The sequence below is a fragment of the Ambystoma mexicanum genome, chromosome 1q, assembly GCF_040938575.1.
Source record: "Ambystoma mexicanum isolate Mex_15411 chromosome 1q, UKY_AmexF1_1, whole genome shotgun sequence".
NCBI classification, from domain to species: Eukaryota; Metazoa; Chordata; class Amphibia; order Caudata; family Ambystomatidae; genus Ambystoma; species Ambystoma mexicanum.
The window spans coordinates 254,153,726-254,173,648 of NC_090922.1; the positions used below are offsets into that span (position 1 = coordinate 254,153,726).

A 19,923-nucleotide genomic window follows, 5' to 3' on the forward strand; every position below is an offset into this window, starting at 1 on the left:
ATATCTTGGAGGCATGCTGATCCCTGTGTGTCTGCTTTTGTTGAGCTATCTTCCACGCTGGATTGTCCAGGAACAGCCAGCCGCAGGCTACTGTCCCCTGCCTCTGTGTAACCCTTCTGCAGCAGTGCTCTTCTGGCAGACACAGGAAGGTGACATATCATGTTTCTTACTGTGGTCCCAGAGCATGATCCGTAGCTTTGCAAAATCCAGGGCATCATGTTTGCAGGGCAGTGGGAGATGAGATTGAATTGCTGTTAGGGAGGAAATACATTGAGTTTAGATATTCTCAATCCAGTGTTGAAGAGGAGTTGCTCAGTGTGTGCTGTGTTAAGACAGTGCAAGCAGAGGGGAGCCCTTAACGCCCTTTTGAAATTCAATAATGCCTGGAGACACTTGTTGTTTGTTTGTTTGTTTATTATTTGTAATGCGCCGAAATACCCTAGGGTAACAGGGCGCAGCAGATACAGGAATTTGCAAAACTTAGTTACAGACAATAAAATATGTTGACGGTAACGGCAAGCCAGATTGGATTGATCAGAGGCAAGGTGACTGTAACAGACACTGTGTCCAAGACAGAGAGAAGATATATACTTAAGGGCAACCCCTGCTCTGGCAGGGGCCAGGGTAGTAGCAACAAAATATAAAGGAAAATGCCCCGCCAGGGGTTCATGATTAGGTGCTCAAAGATCTAATATTGGTCTCTTTTGAAACTGGTCCGATAGGAAGAACTGTGATATTGATACATCATTTGCAAACTTGTTACTAGTTCTGTCCACACTTTCTCGTCCTTGTATTCTATTTTTCTCTCCTTTTTCTTTAAATTAAGCAACAAGAACCAATCATGCCCAAATGTATATATTGTATGTGTTATCGGATGTATGTATTAATTTTATTGCATTTATATGATCATTGAATTGTTGAAAAGATATGAAAGTGATTTTATTTCTGTAAAAACAAAATAAATATAATAGTTGTGAACCACAGGCTTTCAAAAAAACAAACAAATGAATCAATTGTTTATGATTTCTTTGACAATTAAGATAAGCCTTGGAGTCAGTTTGCCCCACGCATGTACCGGGGCAGTACTTAGCGTGTCATTATATGCACCTGCCTCCACCACACATGGAAAAAAACGCAATTAATTAATTTCTGTTAGTCTAAATTAATCCTGGCAAGACAGAAGGAGAGCAAAGCTTTTCTGGTAAACAGGACACCTAAGCCCTCATGCCAGCAGGACAATGGAAGGCCAGACTTTGAGGTGATAGTTTTCCTATTCCATCCCCGCCTTAAATTTCTTCCCTCACACATTTGGGGATGTCGGCTTCAGAGTTGCAGCCCTTCTGTCTCCACCCGGTGCAATACATTGCTCCCACCACTCATCTCCCCAGTTGGCTATTGCAAAGGGATCTTATTCGTTCAACCAACAAACCCCAAACTCAAGCTACAAAACCCTCAAAATCAAGCTTGCCTCTTCTTCACGCTGAAAGATTTTGACCAATTCTTCCCATCCATGAAGCCTTTACTTCGGCTGCACAGCAAGCAACGGATTTAATTTTAGGCTCTCTGTGTTGCCCAAAAATCCTTCTGTGACCCAGCACTGTGCAGTATCACCAAAGCATTAGCATCTTACCAGACGACCAGAGGCTTAAGATCACCAGGCAGGCCAAGTACAAATGTTATGATGATAGATCTCTAGACCTGCATGGCTCGCACACAGATTTCTGCATCATCGGTCCATACTGAACTCGAACTCTTCAAACCTTCTTTCTGCTTTCGTGCCAGCATGCTTTTGGTGGCAGCCAACAGTTCTTTAACAAATAGCTACTCTGGACGTAGCTTGTGAAGACTGTGAACAGCCATATGGTACCAGATGATGGTATATCTTTCCAGTTTAACCCCATCTGTCAACTCTGGAACCCAGGAACACTCACTCATTGCTTCTATCTCACAAGCCAACATTCTACATAACATTTGCAAGCAGATACTGCACATCTCCTTTCTTATATCAATGAAAATGAATTAACACAATGTCACTGTTATAAAAGGTATCCAAACGACATCTCGTTTTCAAGAGGCTGACTTGAAAGATATTGACCTCTGATGGTTTCTTGGGGAAAGGAATAATGTGGCCATGTTACTTTCAACTTAATGTCACACCCGAGCTCACCTCCTGTGCCAAGTCCCTCGAGTTCCACATCGACAAACACCTCTCGTTCAAGACACACAAAGCTAAGAAAACTCAGACAGCTTGGGGTCGGCTCTCCCTCCTGTGGAAAGTCTAACCCTTCCTCCCTCAGGACACTTTAGATCCACCGTTCAAGCACTTGTCCTATCCCACATGGATGGGGGCAATGCCCTCCACGAAGGCCTCCCGTCGTCCTCCCTTTTGCCTCTGAGAAGTGTTGTACATGCGGCCACAGGCCTCATCAAAGCTCTACACAGATACGACCACATCACCCCTGCCCTCATCAACCTTCACTGGCTCCCACTGCATGCACAAATCACCTGCATCGTCTATGAGGCAGTCCCCCTCGAGTCACCCAGCTACCCAGTGGAGAAACTCTGCGCCTCCAGCAGACAGTGCACCACCAGAAGCCAGGACACGTGCAGACTTCAAATCTGCGGCTGCAAAAAGGAAACCTTCTCTGCCTACGCCCCCAAGACTATGGCCTCGTCAGCATCAGACTCGCCCCCACGCTCCTAAAGTTCAGAAAGGAACTCAAGACCTACCTCTTCTAGGAGCCCTCTCCTCTTCAACAACTAGGCCATCACAGCACCCCTGCACCCCCTGAATCCCTAGCCGCTGTCCGCACCTCTCTGCCACCCTGTACAACTGTACCCCTCCTCTGTGCCCCTCTGTAGGTTACCCCCGCTGTATATCTGCTCTGTTTTTACCTCTGAAAAGCACTGTGTTGTGTATTTGTATTGTTGTATACCTCTAAAATGCTCTGTTGCCTCTCGAAGCTAGGTCCGCACTTAATAAATACCATAATAATGACTTTGCACCTTAAATAATATCGAAAGCCCTTCAAATAATTTTGGGAATAACTTGCCCTTTGGAGTGCGAAATGGAGCTAGAAGGTCAACATTGTTAGCCAGTCCACTCTAGGTTCAACCCTTACATTCGTCACTGGGACCAATTCAAGGATCTCCTTGTGTCTTACTGCGTAGGAAAGTTCTAGCCTGCTGTCTCGTTGCATGTGTTTGAAAACGGAAAAGATTTCAGACTGATACAGAAATTCTTGTCTCTTTAGACGCCAGTTACATTCAAGGATGTCGCAGTCTGTTTCTCTGAGGATGAGTGGAGGCTCCTGGCCGAGTGGGAAAAGCAGCTGTACAGAAACGTGATGCTGGAGATCCACGGGGCGCTGATATCTCTGGGTAAAACCACATGCTCCATCTTTTTCCCTACTCGTATACTGCTGGTGGTATGTACTGATTCGTGCAGCTGCGTTTCCCAAAGGATTTTGTGTTTCTTTGTGTGGATGATTTAACCTATCTCCACATTCCTCTGAAGAGGCTTGTGACACTGAATTACACCTTCCAAATGCATAATGTTAAATATAACGTGTGTCTTTCTTATTTGAGGCCCTTGGTATCTATATGTGTCTCTGGTTATTATTTCATCTTCAGTCTGATTGACTAAAAAGCTTTGCAGAAAACTACTGTTTTGACGTATTGCTTTGACGTCTATAAATAAATAGGGTGAGTAGAAGGTCAGGAAGCATTTCGAAGAAAGGAATAGGAGGGACAACATAGACTTAGGTAAGTGAAGCAGGACAAGGGACTGGGTGAGTTGAAGGATAAGGGCTCACCAGTGCAGGAGCCCCTACTCATAGTTCGTAAGACAGTCCCGTTTTAGGATTAATCAAAATGGATAAGTCATTAAACTCCATACATTGTATTCTTTAGATCGTGGGGCTTGAAGTCCAGTCTCCGAGAGCTCTGACCACACTAGTTTTTTAGGATAAAAACTGACTGTGAAAATAACTCCCATTGCGATTTCTTTTTCTCAGATCTACTTTGTATGGCTATCCTGAAAGCATGGAGTGGATTTGGTTCTTGAGTCCTTTGTCACGAAGGATGGGTCTGGTGGGTTCCCTATTAAGATGAGCGAAGTGAGAACATTCTTTTTTCAATAGGACTCCTTGTGATATCATAATGGCTTTGGTTTTTAGCAGGTGTAGAGTATGTGTTTTTGTCATTAATCTTGTCAGCGCTCCGAGCCCTCCGGGTGAGTGGCACTATACAAAATAAAGAGATGGGTAGATGTCAGTTGTTCAGTGTTATGGCACTATTGATTTCCATTTTACAGAATTATTTTGGGTTTTATTGCTACTTTAGTGCTCGGTTTGTTTGTGGTCGGTGCCCTGTTGCATGCCGGTTTAGGGCAGCCATGGTGGAAATGTCTTCTCTGTGAAAGGGACAGTGAGCTAAAGACTTGCTAGAGTTTCTCCCAGGGGTTATTCACCCAAGAACAGGTAATTGGACTGTGTTCGTGCTGGTAGAGAGATTCCCAGACCGCCCTTTGTTTTGCATAAATTAACTTTGTGTCTCACCCTAAATTACCAGGGAGATCCAGATGTGGATCCCTTGCTCACTGTTCACAGAGAGGCACAGCTTCACCTCACTGATGATGCTCAACAAGGCTGAAACACATGTATGGAGTTGCTGTTGGGACTCTTGTTCAGAGGAGAATTGCCTAGCATTTCGGTGCTGGACTGCCCCTGGGCAGGACAAAGACTGATAGGCAGAGATATTTCTTCTCTGTGAAAGGGACAGTGAGCTAAAGACTTGGTAGAGTCTCTCCCAGGGTTTATTCACCCAAGAACAGGCAATTGGGCTGTGTTTGTGCTGGTAGACGGATTCCCAGAACACCCCTTTGTTTTGCATAAATTAACTTTGGGTCTCACCCTAACTTACCAGGGGATCCAGACGTGGACCCCCTGCTCACTGTTCTTAGAGAGGCACAGCTTCACCTCACTGATGATGCCCAACAAGGCTGAAATAGGTGTATGGGTTTTCTGTTGGTACTCTTGTTCAGAGGAGAATTGCCTAGCATTTTGGTGCTGGACTGCCCCTGGGCAGGACAAAGACTGATATGCAGGGACATTTCTACTCTGTGAAAGTGACAGTGAGCTAAAGACTTAGTAGAGTCTCTCCCAGGGGTTATTCACCCAAGAACAGGTAATTGGGCTGTGTTTGTGCTGGTAGAGAGAATCCCAGACCTCACTTTGTTTCACATTTAATGTGCCTTTGTATGAGAGTATGAAAGCTCCGCTGGGAGTGTGTAATTTTGAATTCCTTTCAGAGTTTAAGGTGTTTTTTTGTACCCTTAGTTAGAGGCTCCAATTGTTCTGCAGCCTGTAGCTCATAAAGCCCATAGTATTTTGTCTCTAATGCCAATCTCAGGTTATATACTGGGATTTAGTGTTGGAAGTTCCATATAATCTGTGACTGAAGCACAACCATGACCATGAGTCTTTGTTTCTAGAGGCAATATAGGGATTTAAATGCTGATGTAATGAGTTCTTATCTTATGGGTGTAAGGCCAGAACGAGGGCTGTTACCCTGTTTCTGAGCCTTGTGATGTATACATTTCGTAGCACCCAGGACTGTTCCAAATCTACAATGTGGCAAAATGATAGCATGATCATCACTGCATGAACTTGACTTGTGAAAGTTAACAAAGTCTCAGAGGTGACCCCCTAATTAATTGGTTTTGGAAAACTTCTTTAAAGTGGCCCCTGACGGTTAATGATCAGCTAAATTGTAGGTTGTTAGATCTGATAATACTGGATAGCAACACTTCCATCTTGTAGCCATTGAGGACTCGGCTGCTCGATCTCATCCAATATTGTATTTTGGATTACCCATGTGGATGTTGAGCTGTATGCAGTCCTCAAACATTTGAAAAGACTGTGGGTCTCATTATGAATTTGGCTGTAAATTGGCAGAAAATCCACTGATTTACTGCCAAAATAATAGTTTTGCTTGCCACCACTCGGTCCCGTGGCATTAGCATGGGATTGCAAGTGGTGGTATGGTGATCTAAACCCCCATGTTTGGAGTCTCGAGGACTCTGTGGTTTTTTCTTTGGTGGATTTACCACAAGTAGTAATTCTGTGCAGTAAACCTTGTGATTTTTAGCCTTGAGGAAAGTGGATTTACCTTCAGCACCATGCTTTAGTTAAATCCTCCACTTCATGGTCAGATTCAGCAGTGCAGTAAAAGTGGCGGTAATTCTATTACTGTCCCAAAAATTGGGGGAAATGGAATTACCCACGCTTTTTTACCTTGCTGCTAAAGTAATAATGAGGCCCATTGTATGCTGTCCAATCAAAGTGGATAGTGGGCTATTCTATTCTGTGAAATTCCAATGAGATGGAACTGAGCCTTCTTGTATGCTGCATGTTTCCAGGGCTGCTGAAGAGAAGTGGCCTATCTTAACTTGGTAAAACAGACTGTGTAGACGCATGCCTAATCCAGTGAGAGCTGTCCCTGCAATTACTGTATTGTCATAGAAACAATGAAATAAGGTAGATTAATAAATCATATAATGAGCAACCAACAGGTCAATACCTATAATCGCTGCAGTTTTGCCTTCATCGAGGGATGCTAGCAGTTTCTTTCTGATATCTAAGTGTGTAAGTTTGGCGCATCCGCTCACTCTAAAGCCATCATGGCAATTGTGGGTGGGGGATATTTCATCGCTGTAGTGTTGGCTGCTGGTATGTTACTGGAGAGAGAGAGAGAGAGAGACCGAGAGAGACCAAGAGAGAGAGAGAGACCAAGAGAAACCAAGAGAGAGAGACCGAGAGAGACCAAGAGAGAGAGAGACCAAGCTTTCTCCCTTGTCAGAAGGGGGAGACCAATCGAAGGAGAGGTTCCCAGACAGAAGAAAGGCTGATGGATTCCTGTATAGCTTTGGAAGTGCAGACTGAGAAGTAGAGAAACTGGGGAGAGGAGACTGAGCTGCGGAGTGATATACTTATCTTCCTACCTTGAGATAACTTAAGGGCCAATAGTCCTCCACCACCAATTCCAAGAAAGAAGAAAGTGTGACTGGCCCATCGCAAGAGGGCAGTAGAGTAACAGCTGCCTGACAAGGACCCTGATGATGGGGGAGAAATACCCATTGCAACCAGTTGAATGTTAGTTCGGTACGGGTGGGGCCTATCAAGGCATGGTCTTGAAAATGAACTAGTATGAATCCTAATGGCCAAAAGGTTTGAAGGAAAACCTAATGGGAGACCTGAAAGCTAATATCAGGAATAAAACATGGTACGAACCCTGAAGCCTGAGATCTGGTGGAAGACCTACTAAGAAGCCTGACACTATTGTCTACAAGAAGACCCTGTGAAAGACAGAAAGTAAGGGTCTGGTGGAAAACCTGCTTAAAATGTCTGAAAGCCAGATTTTCAAACAGGCTATTTATAACACCAGAGACCTACATCTGAAGTCATAGCATGAAGAAGGACATGTTCGAGAGTCCTGAGAATCAAGATCCAGGGGAGGAACTGTCAAGAACAGTGAAACCAAACAGTCTGGGAGAAAACCTTTGAAGAAGCCTTGGAAATATCAGCCTGGAGAAATACTGGGGATACATATGTAACCCAAGGTTTAAACAGGAGAAACCCCTTATAACCTCACAACTCAGATATGATCATTAGGGAGCCATAGGAAAATAGATTGCCTGCCATCTGAACAGGGTCACTCAAGGTCTAAGAGAAAAAGAGATGAGTGCCTCATTGGGCTGGGACAAAATCAAAAACGGGTCAAGAAGCCAAGGTGAAAACAGAGAGGTCTGGAGGGAGAATAGATTGTGAGAACCATCTACATCTGTCCTGTGCAATTGTATCAGTTTAGGGATGAACATTTAAGAACAGGTGGTGAGTTATTGATTTGGGTCAATCCTTGAAACTTTGTTATTAGACTAGTGTAGTCAAATGGACCAAGACTTGTTAAGACTCGGATTTCTCTTGGGCAAATTTTAGCCCATTTGATTTCTAGATAAGGACGTCTCAACCTGAGAAAAGGACTTGCAATAGCAGGGATATTTCTAACGTGACGTATTTACCCTTATCTGAATCAATCCAGTTTTAGTTGTCCCAATCCTCACCTTGTTTTGCCCAGAGAAATTGCGTTTATAGTTGTACCAGAGGGCTCGTAGGCGTTAACCCAACCTTACTTTGCATCATGTATGGTAATAAACAGAGTTGAACAACAACCAAGTCTTGTGTTTCACAGTTAGGCCGACCACAGACTCCAAAGGATGTCAGATACTGGAGTACTGTTTGAACCCAGGCTGCATGATTGAAGAAAAATGTGACCAGGATTTCAGTGCTTTTTCACTTCTAGAACCTCAGTGTAGGAAGTAAAGGCCATGGGCAAGAGGGGGGGGGGTGTTGGGAGGTGGGTCATGTTGGCCCCCACGTTAATTGCATTGGGTGTGTCCGCTGGTTTGCACATTTATGCTAAAGGTCCCCTCCGTGCAATATTGACCCTTTCCACTAGTTAGTGGGACAGTGTGGAGTAAAAGAAAAATGATTTCCGTCTTTACTCTTCACTTTTCCACTATGCCGTGGAAAAGTGGAAATGCCTCTGGCATTTAACAATCACGGCAAGTATTTACATTAGATTCATATGGAATCTGTCAGCTTTTACCAGCTGGTTATTTCACACATAGGAATTCATTGGATTAACGCCAGCATGAAAATCCATCTCACCGTTAATGCACTAGTATTAGTATAGGGAGCAGGAAATGGAGGCGTACATTTTATGCCCACACTCCCCCACACAAATGCTCCAAAACGAGGCAAAATGTAAAAATATCTCTAATTGCATTACTGCCCTTTTTTCTGATCCACTTCACCTGGAAGATGACCCACCATGTTGAGAGTGTGACATGCTTTGCATATTTGAGGCTGGACTAACTGGGTGAAACACAACTTGCCAATTCTATTTAGGTACTGGTTTTGACCAGTGGGTTGCATATTCAAAAATGTGGATCAAACAGAAGTCTGATCTTGTTGGGGAAAGGCATGCCCACGGTTAGAATGAGGAAGGAGTCCAGGAATATGCTTTTGTAGCCCGTGGAATGGTAGATGATTGCTAAGATAAAGGACTTCCTGCAGTTCACATTACATTCGTTGGCTAGTTGTTTGATGGAAGGATTGTTCTTTGTTAGCATAGCAATCATACTGTCTTCAGTACAGCAGTACCACGCTGCCATCCAGTGTGGTACTTCTATCTTCCACTGGATTTGGAGCACACATAGCACTACGTCATTCAACTTGGGAGTGAATTTATCAGAAAACCACGTTTCTTTTGACCGTCAGAAAATAAGGTTAAGGTGTGTGATCAGGTTATGGATGTTTGTTCCAACTTTAAATGATTCTGTTGGCCATTTTTTTTTTTTATTTTTTTACTCGTAGCAGCTTGAGGATCCATTGGGGTCTGTTGAAGCGTTTGGTTTTGACCATAAATCATTTGTCTTTTGTAGATTTCTTTTTCTTAATTCTTTATTGAGCACTTGGATACTCTGAACTAAGGTAGGTAGTGAGTGCTTTTGAACTTCTCATAAAGGTTGGGAAACTGGGATAGTACTGCTGAGGTGGGTTGTTGGGGGCAATTATTGTTGCCATGTGTGATGGTAACAGGGTTACCAGTTGCAGGCCGCATTCCTGTCTACTGTTGATTCTGATAGGCAGCTTTTCGAAGTCTTAAATGAGGATATGTGCATGTGGTAGCGGGACAATTGGGTACCTCTGTCGAATTAGGTGGCGTAGATGACTGCGTTGGTTTGGTGGAAGTGTCTACACCTTGCTCTTTGGTGCTACAAAGCCACAACATGACTGGTTGCTTGTTAGCATGATTGTCAGTTTTCTAGTGGATTTAAATCTCGATTGAAATAGCTTCAAATTGGGATCACTTGGCCGAGGCCTGATATAAGCGAGACATTGCCGATGTCATCCTTTTGCGTATTCTGGAATTAATAGAATTGACATTCCCCGCAGAGTAAAGTGACAAGTGTTCACATTCATTTCTGAACCACACGGTCCTCTGCAACTGAGGTTGATTGCGCTACATTAGAGTGCCTTTTTCAGATGTAAAATGAGACACTAATACCACTATAACAGTTCCTTCGCCTCCCTTCCAACCTCCCATTAACCCCCCACACCTGAGTAGAAATCCACAGAGAGCAACTTGGAACAAGCACTAGTCTATATGTTGGGCTGTTAAGAAGTGATGTTTAACACTCTTATTTGATTAAGAATAGTAAGCAAGACTGTTCCTTGTTTCAATGAACAGGCAAGGAAAACTAAGGTGTATTAAGTTTGTATAATTCACGTATTCGCTATCTTTTTGGTATTAAAAACAGTATGGCTTTATTGCAGTTTTGATTATACTGACGAGCTTGATAGGTTAATCCAGTGCAAGATCAGCCCATAAATAGTCATAATCCCTCCCCGGTCCATAGGGAAAGCTTTTTTTCTAAATGGGTCCAGCTCCCCTTAGATTGCATTACCAGATCATGGAAACCTACAGAAAGTACCAGAGGGATTTGTCCGCTCCCCTACATCATTGCCTCTGAAGGCTATGTCTAAACACATTAAACCATTGTGTTTCGTTTTAAATAATCCCGGATTATAAGCATTTCCTCACCAACATTCTTCATCATATAGTAGCGGCTGTGCAATGTCTTCTATGCACCTACTGCGTTGTTATTTTTGAATCGTGCCACTACCATTATTATATAGTTTTTGTGGTGCATTTCTTGTAATTAGAAGGCCTTTCCATCACGTACTTCTTTCCCCACCTAGAAATGTTCAGGTGATTATTAGACTAGTGTGCGATGTATAAACATCAATTCACCATTTGAGAAAAAAGCAAAACTACACTGACCTTTTTCTGACGGTAGTAGCTGTCTGCCAACAGTGTTTCAATATGGCTAAGCGGGAAATGTTTTTAAAACCCCTTCTAGCTCTTTTCTACTGCGCTGTCAGTGAATTGTTTTAAAGATGTTGCATGATCCTTAGCAAAGGTATTCATTGGTGGCTGGAATTCGGGTCTAAGGAGGGTTGGTGTGGTTTGTTGGGGGTGCACGTCATGAAAGCTTCAGTTGGGAGTTGTCTGTTCATGGTATGTTGGCACAAGTTGAGTTACGTTTAAAGGCGGTAGAGTGGTAGATATCAGTTACCATGCAAGAGGAAGGGGCTAAGCTTGGAACAGTAACCGTTCTTGCTATACTTGCTTGTGGATATAGATTCACAAGTCCTCAATGGTGGCTTGGTGCTGACATCACATAATATTATGTTCGTATTTCTTCATTGAAGCTAAGAGAGGTATCTAAATAGATACAATTATTATAGGATTTTTTTCTTCCGATTTTAGTTACTAGAGTTAGATCAATTATCTTAGGGGCACCTACTTTTATAAATGAATATGGCTTTCTCCTGGAATAAGTTGCTGTTCTCGGTTTCCAGTTGGTTGCCATAGAGCGTTTTTATTAAATATATAGGAAAACATTCTGGTTTTACTAGGGAATGTTAACCCAAGATTTCTCTAATATGAAAAAGCTGGTATGGTGCTTTTTCAACAATTAAGCATCGGTCTGATTCACTCGCCGCCACAGTTCTACATTTCCTATGAGTATTAATAGAATTCACGTTAACCAGAGTATATGCAGATCACCAGACCCGAGCATGGCGGCCATGTTTTCATCTGGTCCTTCCTCACAGTTGGATGAGCTCTCTTGGACACTCCTTTGCCGATTTCTGGGAAATTCCTCGTGTTGTCTTACATTGTTTCCTTTAATTTTCTGATACTATCCTCGGCAAACTGTGAAATAGTCCCTTGTACCAATGGACAATAACCAGCGAAGCCTGACCCCAAAGTGGACCTGCCACATTTGGGACGCGTTATAGAAAAGAGGAAACAAACTGTGCTTTAATGAAGATGTTTATGGGAACATAATAACAGTAAAAACAGAAGCTTGCAGGCGTTTTCCTATTCACTGGTTGCTGATCAATATTTAATTGCATTCCTCGCTAAATTAGAAATAATCCTACACTGTGTAATGCACCTGCTTACGAATACTGCATATCTATTAATGTGTACCTGTATACACAATTGGATTGTTAAAAGAAATGTTCACAGTACAGTTTCTGTTAGAAAGTGAATGTAATCCAGAGAGAATACAACAGGTAAAACAAATTACGAGTTTGATGGTAATTCAGCTGTAAATCTGCCAAATTATCAGCAAAAGAGTGTAGCGCTGCTGCCACCCGGTCCGTGGGATTGTATTGTAAGTGGTCACAAGGCAGTGTAAAGCCCCATTTGTAGAGTCCACAGGACTCCTGGGGATTCTGGCGGAATTACCCTTAGCAGTAATACTGATGCTGTAATTCCGCCAGGTTTTGAGGTGAAGTGGATGATGCACCTCCACTTTATTGATGGCGATGAATTCTCCATTTTACCTCCAAACTCGGAATTCATTGGTGCAGTAAAAACGGCAGTATTTCCGTTACCGCTGGAAAAGGGCAGTATCAGCATTACCAAAACGTTTTCTGTTCTGTCAAACTCGTAACGAGGCCCTGGTAATGCGGGGCTCAGTGATGGTAATGGTACATGATTTTGGCAGTAATTCAGCAGATATACCTTCGAAATGACCACCAAACTCGTTATGAGGCCCATTATTTCCTGTATTGTAAGAATTGCTTTGCATCCAATCAGAGGGTACCTTTGACTCAGTAAGCATTTAACAGTATGAAGTTAATCCACATTTGTGTACACCTTAATTTATCATGTATTGTTCACATATCCACTGATTGTACGTGAATTAATATTTTTTCCATAGGAATCTAAGCTGTTAAGGTAAATGTCCAGTGCTCAAATTTTGATTGACGTGTTTGCAGACCTATGTTTTTGCAGTCTTGATGTCTCTTGCTAACCCTGCCCTGTGGAAAGGAGCAGGATTAAAATCCAGCCCACGTTTGTATCCAAGTCTGCATTGTGTGGAGTGCATATCTTCACCCACATCCATAGAGTCTGGAAAGTTTACAGAACAACGTTGAATTTATCTGGCACATCCTTATTACAGGTCCAAGACAAAGCAAAGCTGGGTTTGCAACTTGGGTGTACACTTGGTGGAGTGTTCTGTGGGATGCTACGTTATGTAATGGGTATCACAGGGTGCAGAATGTGTACTCGCCACTATAATTATAATTGTTCTTTTATAACGTGCTTAATACCAATGAGTGGTTTCTAAGTGCGGGATCAGGATTCGAACCTGTGTTGCGCTGCGTTGTCTTGCTTCCAAGACAAACACGTTGCTCCTGAGCTACCCTTACTCCCCCTTGGCAATTGGCTAGTGAAATTGTACTCTTGGCAATTAAGAAATTGTATGCCGTGTGTATGACTAGAATTGAGATAGCAAGGGATTTTTTTATGGCTTGCTAGTAGCTTGCAACTTGAATTTATGGATCCTTGGGTGTCATATAGTGCAATGTCTGCCATTGTCATGAAGTCTTGGTGCTGAAGGACCATCTAGATATGGATCTGGCGGTGTAGAAGCTGGAATTCCAGCACATTCTAAGTGCTTTTGAGAGGACCTCAAAGTTATGTTATGTTATCTTGCATTTATATAGTGCTTCTTGCCATAGTTCATGGCGTTGACGTGCTTTTGCCTCTCACAGAGGCAAAGGAGGAGTATGGTGGAAGAGTACGGCAGAAGATTCAATAGCGGTAGGGAGGAGAAAAGTGGGTTTGATAGTTGGGATGAGGGTGAGGGATATATGAGATGATCAGGAAGGCATGACCAGGAAGAGTTGGAGAAGCCATGTGTACAATTGGACCACATTTATCATAAGACTCACCTGTCTCATGATGGGGTGCAATGCTGAAAGGAGAGATAACTGGAGACGAGGTGTTCACTGTGCCAGGGGCTATATCTGGTAGTTACTCGCTGCATGGTGAGCCTGGGCATATTTAAGCCATGCCCAAGAAAACACGGACATCGTTGTATGTGAGAAATCCACATTTTCCCAGTTTGCTAAAGCTCTTTGAAAAGCGAGCAAAAAACCTCACCTCACCTCACCAGGCTTGTGTCCAAAGTGCATTAGGTATATGGGTTGGCTGTGATCGGACATTTCTGCCTTCCACAATCTTGTGGTGAGCTAAGGCATGTAGAAATCATGCCCAAGGAAACCGAGCATGCTAAACCCCTCTACTTGCTCTCCTAATCCAGGAACGGCCAGTTTCTAGAGATGGGAAAGCTGGAAGGAAATATGGGCACATTTAACTGAGGGTGGAATTTCGACCGGGGCTTCCATGGGGGCAGAAGCCCCAGTCCGACTCTCCTGGAGGTCCCCGAGTCCGGCGAGGGCCTTTAAAATAATTGCTATACTGGCATGTGAGGCAGGAATCCTCTTGGCTGAGGCTGGCCGCTTATGGGAGTTAATGTACAAAATCCAGCCTTTGACTAGCCTGCTCACCCTGGGCTGCAGTTACCATGTCCTGTGAATGGAAGGCGTAATGCGAATGTTAGGTGAAAATATGGGTCCCTAGCCTAGTTAACAGATTAGATTTCCAAGTCTACCCTTCTAGTTTTTTCTTGTTTTTGCTTTTTTAAGGGGTTGCTGTCTTTTATAGCTGCTTTAAAGGCGCTTGAAATTTAGTCATTTAAAGCAAAGCATAATGTGGAGATGAGAAGGTTATACCATCTGAAGGGGAGATTTGGAGTTTGGAGGAGGCGTGTACTAAGGAGATTCTAAGGGGAATGATACCATCTGGAGGAAGAAAGAATTAAGGAGGTTGGAGAGTGAGGAATTGAACGGGTAGGGGCCAGGTGCTACCATCTAAGGAGGAGGACTGAATAAAACTGAAGAGAGATGCTAACATGTGACCCCATTAGTCAGAGTCTAGGGAGGTTGAAGCAGACCAGGTCAGTGCAGGGTAAATGTCAAGAGGTGGCAGGAGGCCTGAGACAGTGCGGCCTTCCCGGAGGCTACATCTAGAGTAAAAGGAGGGAAGCGCCCTTGAGCCTAAGACCCTGGAGAAGGGTGGTATTCAAGGGAGCTAGCAGCCTCTCTGCCTCAGCCTGGACCTCCAAAGAAGTAACCCTACAGGACAAGTCAGACATACATCTGGTCAAAAAAAGGGCATTGGTGAAGTGACAGATCCTGCAATGTCATCGCTATCAATGGACATAACTGCTGATTGAACGGAAAGGGTTCGGTAGCACTGCAAATCCAGAGCCTAGAGATAAAAAGACGAGGGCGATTTATCAGATGGTGTATTAGGGCCAGTGAGAGCCACAACCAGAAACTGTGGAACCCTTTCCTTTTGTGCACAATTTAATTTGGTGCTCTGTGGACTCTTCACTTTTGAACTACGTCACAGAGACGGTCCCTGTCAGCACGTTCAGGCCTATTTGATTTGATCCTGTATGGGCAGAGGGCTGGGGGAGCCTTGACCTTTGCTAAATTAAGCATCCCATGCTATCCCCAGCCCCACTGCACTCAAAGCTAGCTCTTCCACTATTCACCCTCGTAAAAACCAGTCATCTTTTTCTTATTTGTTGAATACAACTCTTGGTGCCCCCCAGAAACCTGTCTTGTATTGTGTGCCCACTTGGTGCACTCGGTGACCGTTGCAAAGCAAGGCACCACGACTGTTCGAACAAAACACAACTATTGAAATATGTTGTGCTTGCTTGTGCCTATAATCACCTGTTACATTTCCCACCGTACCTTGCTGCTTTATTGCAGACACAGGATATATTGTTGTTCATTACAAACAAATCCCCACTACTTACCAATAGTGCAGATTTTCGAAATGCTAAATTATCAAATACACATGGACATTGATAAACATGATCATTCTTTTGATACAAACATTTTGACAACTATGTAAAATTAAGCAAATGAGTTCACTAAAGGCCTGCTGTAGCCATACAATATTGGGTTGTTTATTCAAAGCTAATAAGGATTCTAAAATGCTGCCAAGCGTCTAGCAAGCAAGGTAGACCATGTAATCCTTAATAAAAAATCAAATGTGTTAAACTTTACTGCAGCACCACGTTAGTAGCCCCTTTAAGAATAGTGTATAATAAGATGATCATAACGAGCAGATAACACATTTAAGACTGCGAGTTCATCTGTCACGTATTGTTTACGTTTCTACTTATTTTGTAAAAATGATTCGAACCATTTGTCTTAATAAACAGCAATAGGTAAACGGCACAACGTTCGTATTTGTATGATTAGACTACTTTCATTAATGCATGTACCCTCTACCCTCAGCCCCCTTTTCCAAACCTTCGGGCAGCAAGTCCTTATCTGTTGCTCTTTTGTGATCCCCCTGAACATTTTAATTTTCGGGTCATTAAACCTTTTTCCCTAGTGAGTCCTAATCTAAGGCTACACCAATGAGGCACCTCAGTGCTGTGTGCGTCCCTTAAGGCTCTCAGGTTGAGGTACCAAAAAAGCACACCTGGTGTCCCGGGGCGAATAACCTTGCACAGTAAGCTGTGTTTACCTGTGTTTACTCCACACTGAGGGTGACAGTGATACCTTGTATAATACACACATTTGTAACTTAGTTTGGGAACTGAGCCTGTTTTCTGAAAAAGGGCCCCTTGATGGCTATCTTGTGTTGAACATCCCATAGAAGTTCTACAGCTAAAACTGTTTTCCTTTTTAGGAAAGTTAATGGATGTGGCCATTTGGGGTCGTTGCCAATGCCTGATCAGGAAACCTGTGTCAGTGTGGTCAAGAACAGATTTGGCCAGTTACTGAATAGGATGTCTTCTGTATTTGCCATAGAAGAAGTTGAGAAAGCTTTGAGGTGATTGGGTTTTCCACCAAACGTTGCATGATAGAGACTGAAAGCAGAGTTTGCACTCATTCGCAGTGGTATAAGTGTACTGAAAAAAGTAGTGGAACTGTGTGACCTCTGCGGATTCCGGGGTACGTGGGTGGATAGTGCAACATGTGGCGTGGTGTTGCGTCTGGGGCGGTTGACAGCCAAGTGGGTGGAACAGGCAAAAGATGGCGCCCCTGTATTGTTTTTCTTTTTTTTCCTAGTCGGTCACTTAGTGGGATCAGTTATATATTGCTTAGACTTGCTGATAGCATCTCCACTAGAATGTATACCTAACATCTACCTGAACAGATGCTGCTTGAACGGGGGCCTGGAACTAGAAAAAGCTTGAGCTGTTTTGGACAGAACTTGGTAATGTATTCCGAAACTTGGGCCCCAAGAATAAAGTATTCTCTCTTCTGGCCTGACAGTTCTGGGGATGAATAGTCTGTGATCCTCAACAGACCAAAGGTTCCATTGTGGGTTATACCGTATGCTGCTATTCTGAAGGTAGGCAGGAGCAGTCCCATGGATGCATTTTTAGGCAGAATGTTTTACTCTACTGGAAGCCACATCCGGTTCCTGTGAATAACTTGGACATGATCTTTTTTCCTCCATCCAGAAACCAATCAGTTTTGAGTCACATGGAGTCTGCTAATACGTGTTGTTGAAGTAACCCAAAGGAATGTATTGCAACAGTCAAGACGACTAGTCAATGAGCTCCTGCTACAACTTAATGCTTCCCAGGGCCATGAATGGGCAAAACCTCAATAGCCATCTGATATTCAAAAAGTATCCCTTGCAACTGCCATGGGCCTTTAGAAGCAATATTGACTTCGCATTTTATCTGAGCTAACAACTTGACAGGTTTTCAAAAAATCAGGGGCAGATGGAGTGTGAGGAGAGATTCTTTCTTAGAGGCACATTTTTGAGTACTGCAGAATTCGGCGCTGGGGAACTGTTACGTGTCGACTTACACAAAAGTGGCCATGAGTATCCTGATACGAAGAGGCATAAGCACTGGGTGATTGGAGTGCCGTTAACAGGTAAAGCCAGAGGCCTATCATTACTAAGTTGGCAGACACTCGAAGGACCCCTGCGGCTCAGATACATACATGCTGTGTTCTGCTATGTTACTTGATATTTGTATGGCGCCTCCTGCCGTTGTTATGGCCTTGATGCTCTGTGAATGAATGGCCTTTTGGTAGACCGTAGTCTGTAAAAACAAGGAAATTAAAAATCATTACATTGCATGTCAATAATATTTAGAATTTAGGCGACTGTTAATTACCAGTAGATAAAACTAGTTTAAAAACCTTATTCCTACAGTGGAGAGGTTTCAGGAACAGAGAGGATTGCTATGTAATAGCTACACCAGGTTTTTCATAGGACTCAGCCATATTCTGTGGGTCTACGGCTTACAGGGGAAACGGTAATGATAAATTAGTCAATCAACCCTAAGAGTAGCTGTCTATAGTTTTGGTCTCTGCTATACTTTACATTCATAGCACATGCAGACTGAATAACCTCCTGGTTACATGTACATTTGCCAGATATGACAAAGATCCTTTTTCAACGCATCTCCACTTGTCTGTAACATTTAGTTAATGCAGTAGACCTATTTATATTGCATACAGTGTTGCACTGTTAAAGAGGTCACTGCAGGAGAAATGTGTTATACTATATACAAATATATTACTGCACTGTTGAACATAATGAAACACATCTTTATTATTAATAGTAATATATAGACCCTTATAGAGAAAAGATATAGCCTGAGCAACCTATGCAGATTGTATTCATTGGACCATGTGGAAGGCGAAGGTGGATGTAGCACAAATAAGGTTGGTAGAGCAAGAAGGGCCAAATGCATGTCTTTCTATATGCATTGACAGTGGCACCCTTCTCGTGTGCTATGTTATGTTACTAGGCTTTGGCTGTGGCCTTAAGGCTATGGCATGCTTTGTTGCTTGTACAGCGCTTTATGCTGCAATAACGTCACATCACAGAACTGAGTGGCAGGAAGGGAATCGTGTAGGTTGAAAGCCAACAACATGAACATCAGTGCACCCAGGAATCAGCTCTGAAGGGGCTCTCCATTCTGGAAACCAGTCAGCAAAAATTGAGAGAATGGGCTTGGAACAGAAGTGGATGTTCTCCAAAATGGGCTCACAGGCAAGAGAAATGTTATCTTCACAGCTCATACATTGCGAAACACTTTTAATGAAAACATGTGGGAGGGGGTGGCGATTGGGCGGGTGCAAAATGCAAATTGGCCATGTTCACAACTGAATGAACAAAAAATTGGCAAAATGTTCCATATTAGTTTCCCCTTTTATGGTACAATGTTTTTGAACTGCGCCAAACCACCACTACAGTAGTCTAAAAGCACGTATCCATGTCTGGATATACTAAATATTTAACGGCACTGGGCCACAATCTGTTATGACTATTAATGCGGGTAAACACCACCTGTGCAATCTGATGTAAATCAAAATGGAAAGTCGCCTACCTGGATCTTCTGCAGCCTTTGGTGAAGTATGAAGAACCCCCCTGGTTGCCCTACACCCACCTGTAGTTTCACTATTCAACAAGGGATTGGGTTCCCAGGGAAACCCTCTGGGGAACAAAACCCTGTTGTTAGCTCTGATTGGGATGTTTTCTCCAGGCAGGTCCTTTAGTCAGAGGATTGCTGTGAGGTATGGATAACAGACTTCTAAGACTCAGGATGCACAGTGCTCTTCTCTTCAGGATCTGTCAAGAAAAGGGATTGTATTAAAGTCAAACTGCTTCACAGAGGTTTTACCTCGGTTGAACTTAAGCTTACCGTGGGAGCAGGTTGTGGGTACTTAATGCCTGAAGAAATCTTTTGAGGAAACAAGTAAACCACCATAAACCTGGAGCGTGCTATTTGAAGTTGGAAGGATATGTTTAGAATGAGAGAAGAACAGAATCGAATCATCACAACCCCAGAACAAAGAAGATTGCTTTCCTACCGATGTCAGGACTGGTACAGGGAAGAGGCAATGCTGTGAAGGTGGCTGAGGACAGGGGTCT

General features: G+C 43.2%; 1 protein-coding gene across 6 annotated transcripts in view; it reads left to right on the forward strand.

The window, feature by feature from the left end:
* The window catches only part of LOC138527196 (zinc finger protein 334-like), a 445,682-nt gene that overhangs the window by 69,571 nt on the left and 356,188 nt on the right, over window positions 1–19,923 (forward strand). For all 6 annotated transcript variants that reach the window (XM_069638318.1, XM_069638311.1, XM_069638308.1 and 3 more), the window contains exon 2: window positions 3,255–3,381. In XM_069638318.1, coding sequence (XP_069494419.1) covers window positions 3,255–3,381 — 127 coding nt within the window. The remainder of the gene's footprint in view (window positions 1–3,254; window positions 3,382–19,923) is intronic.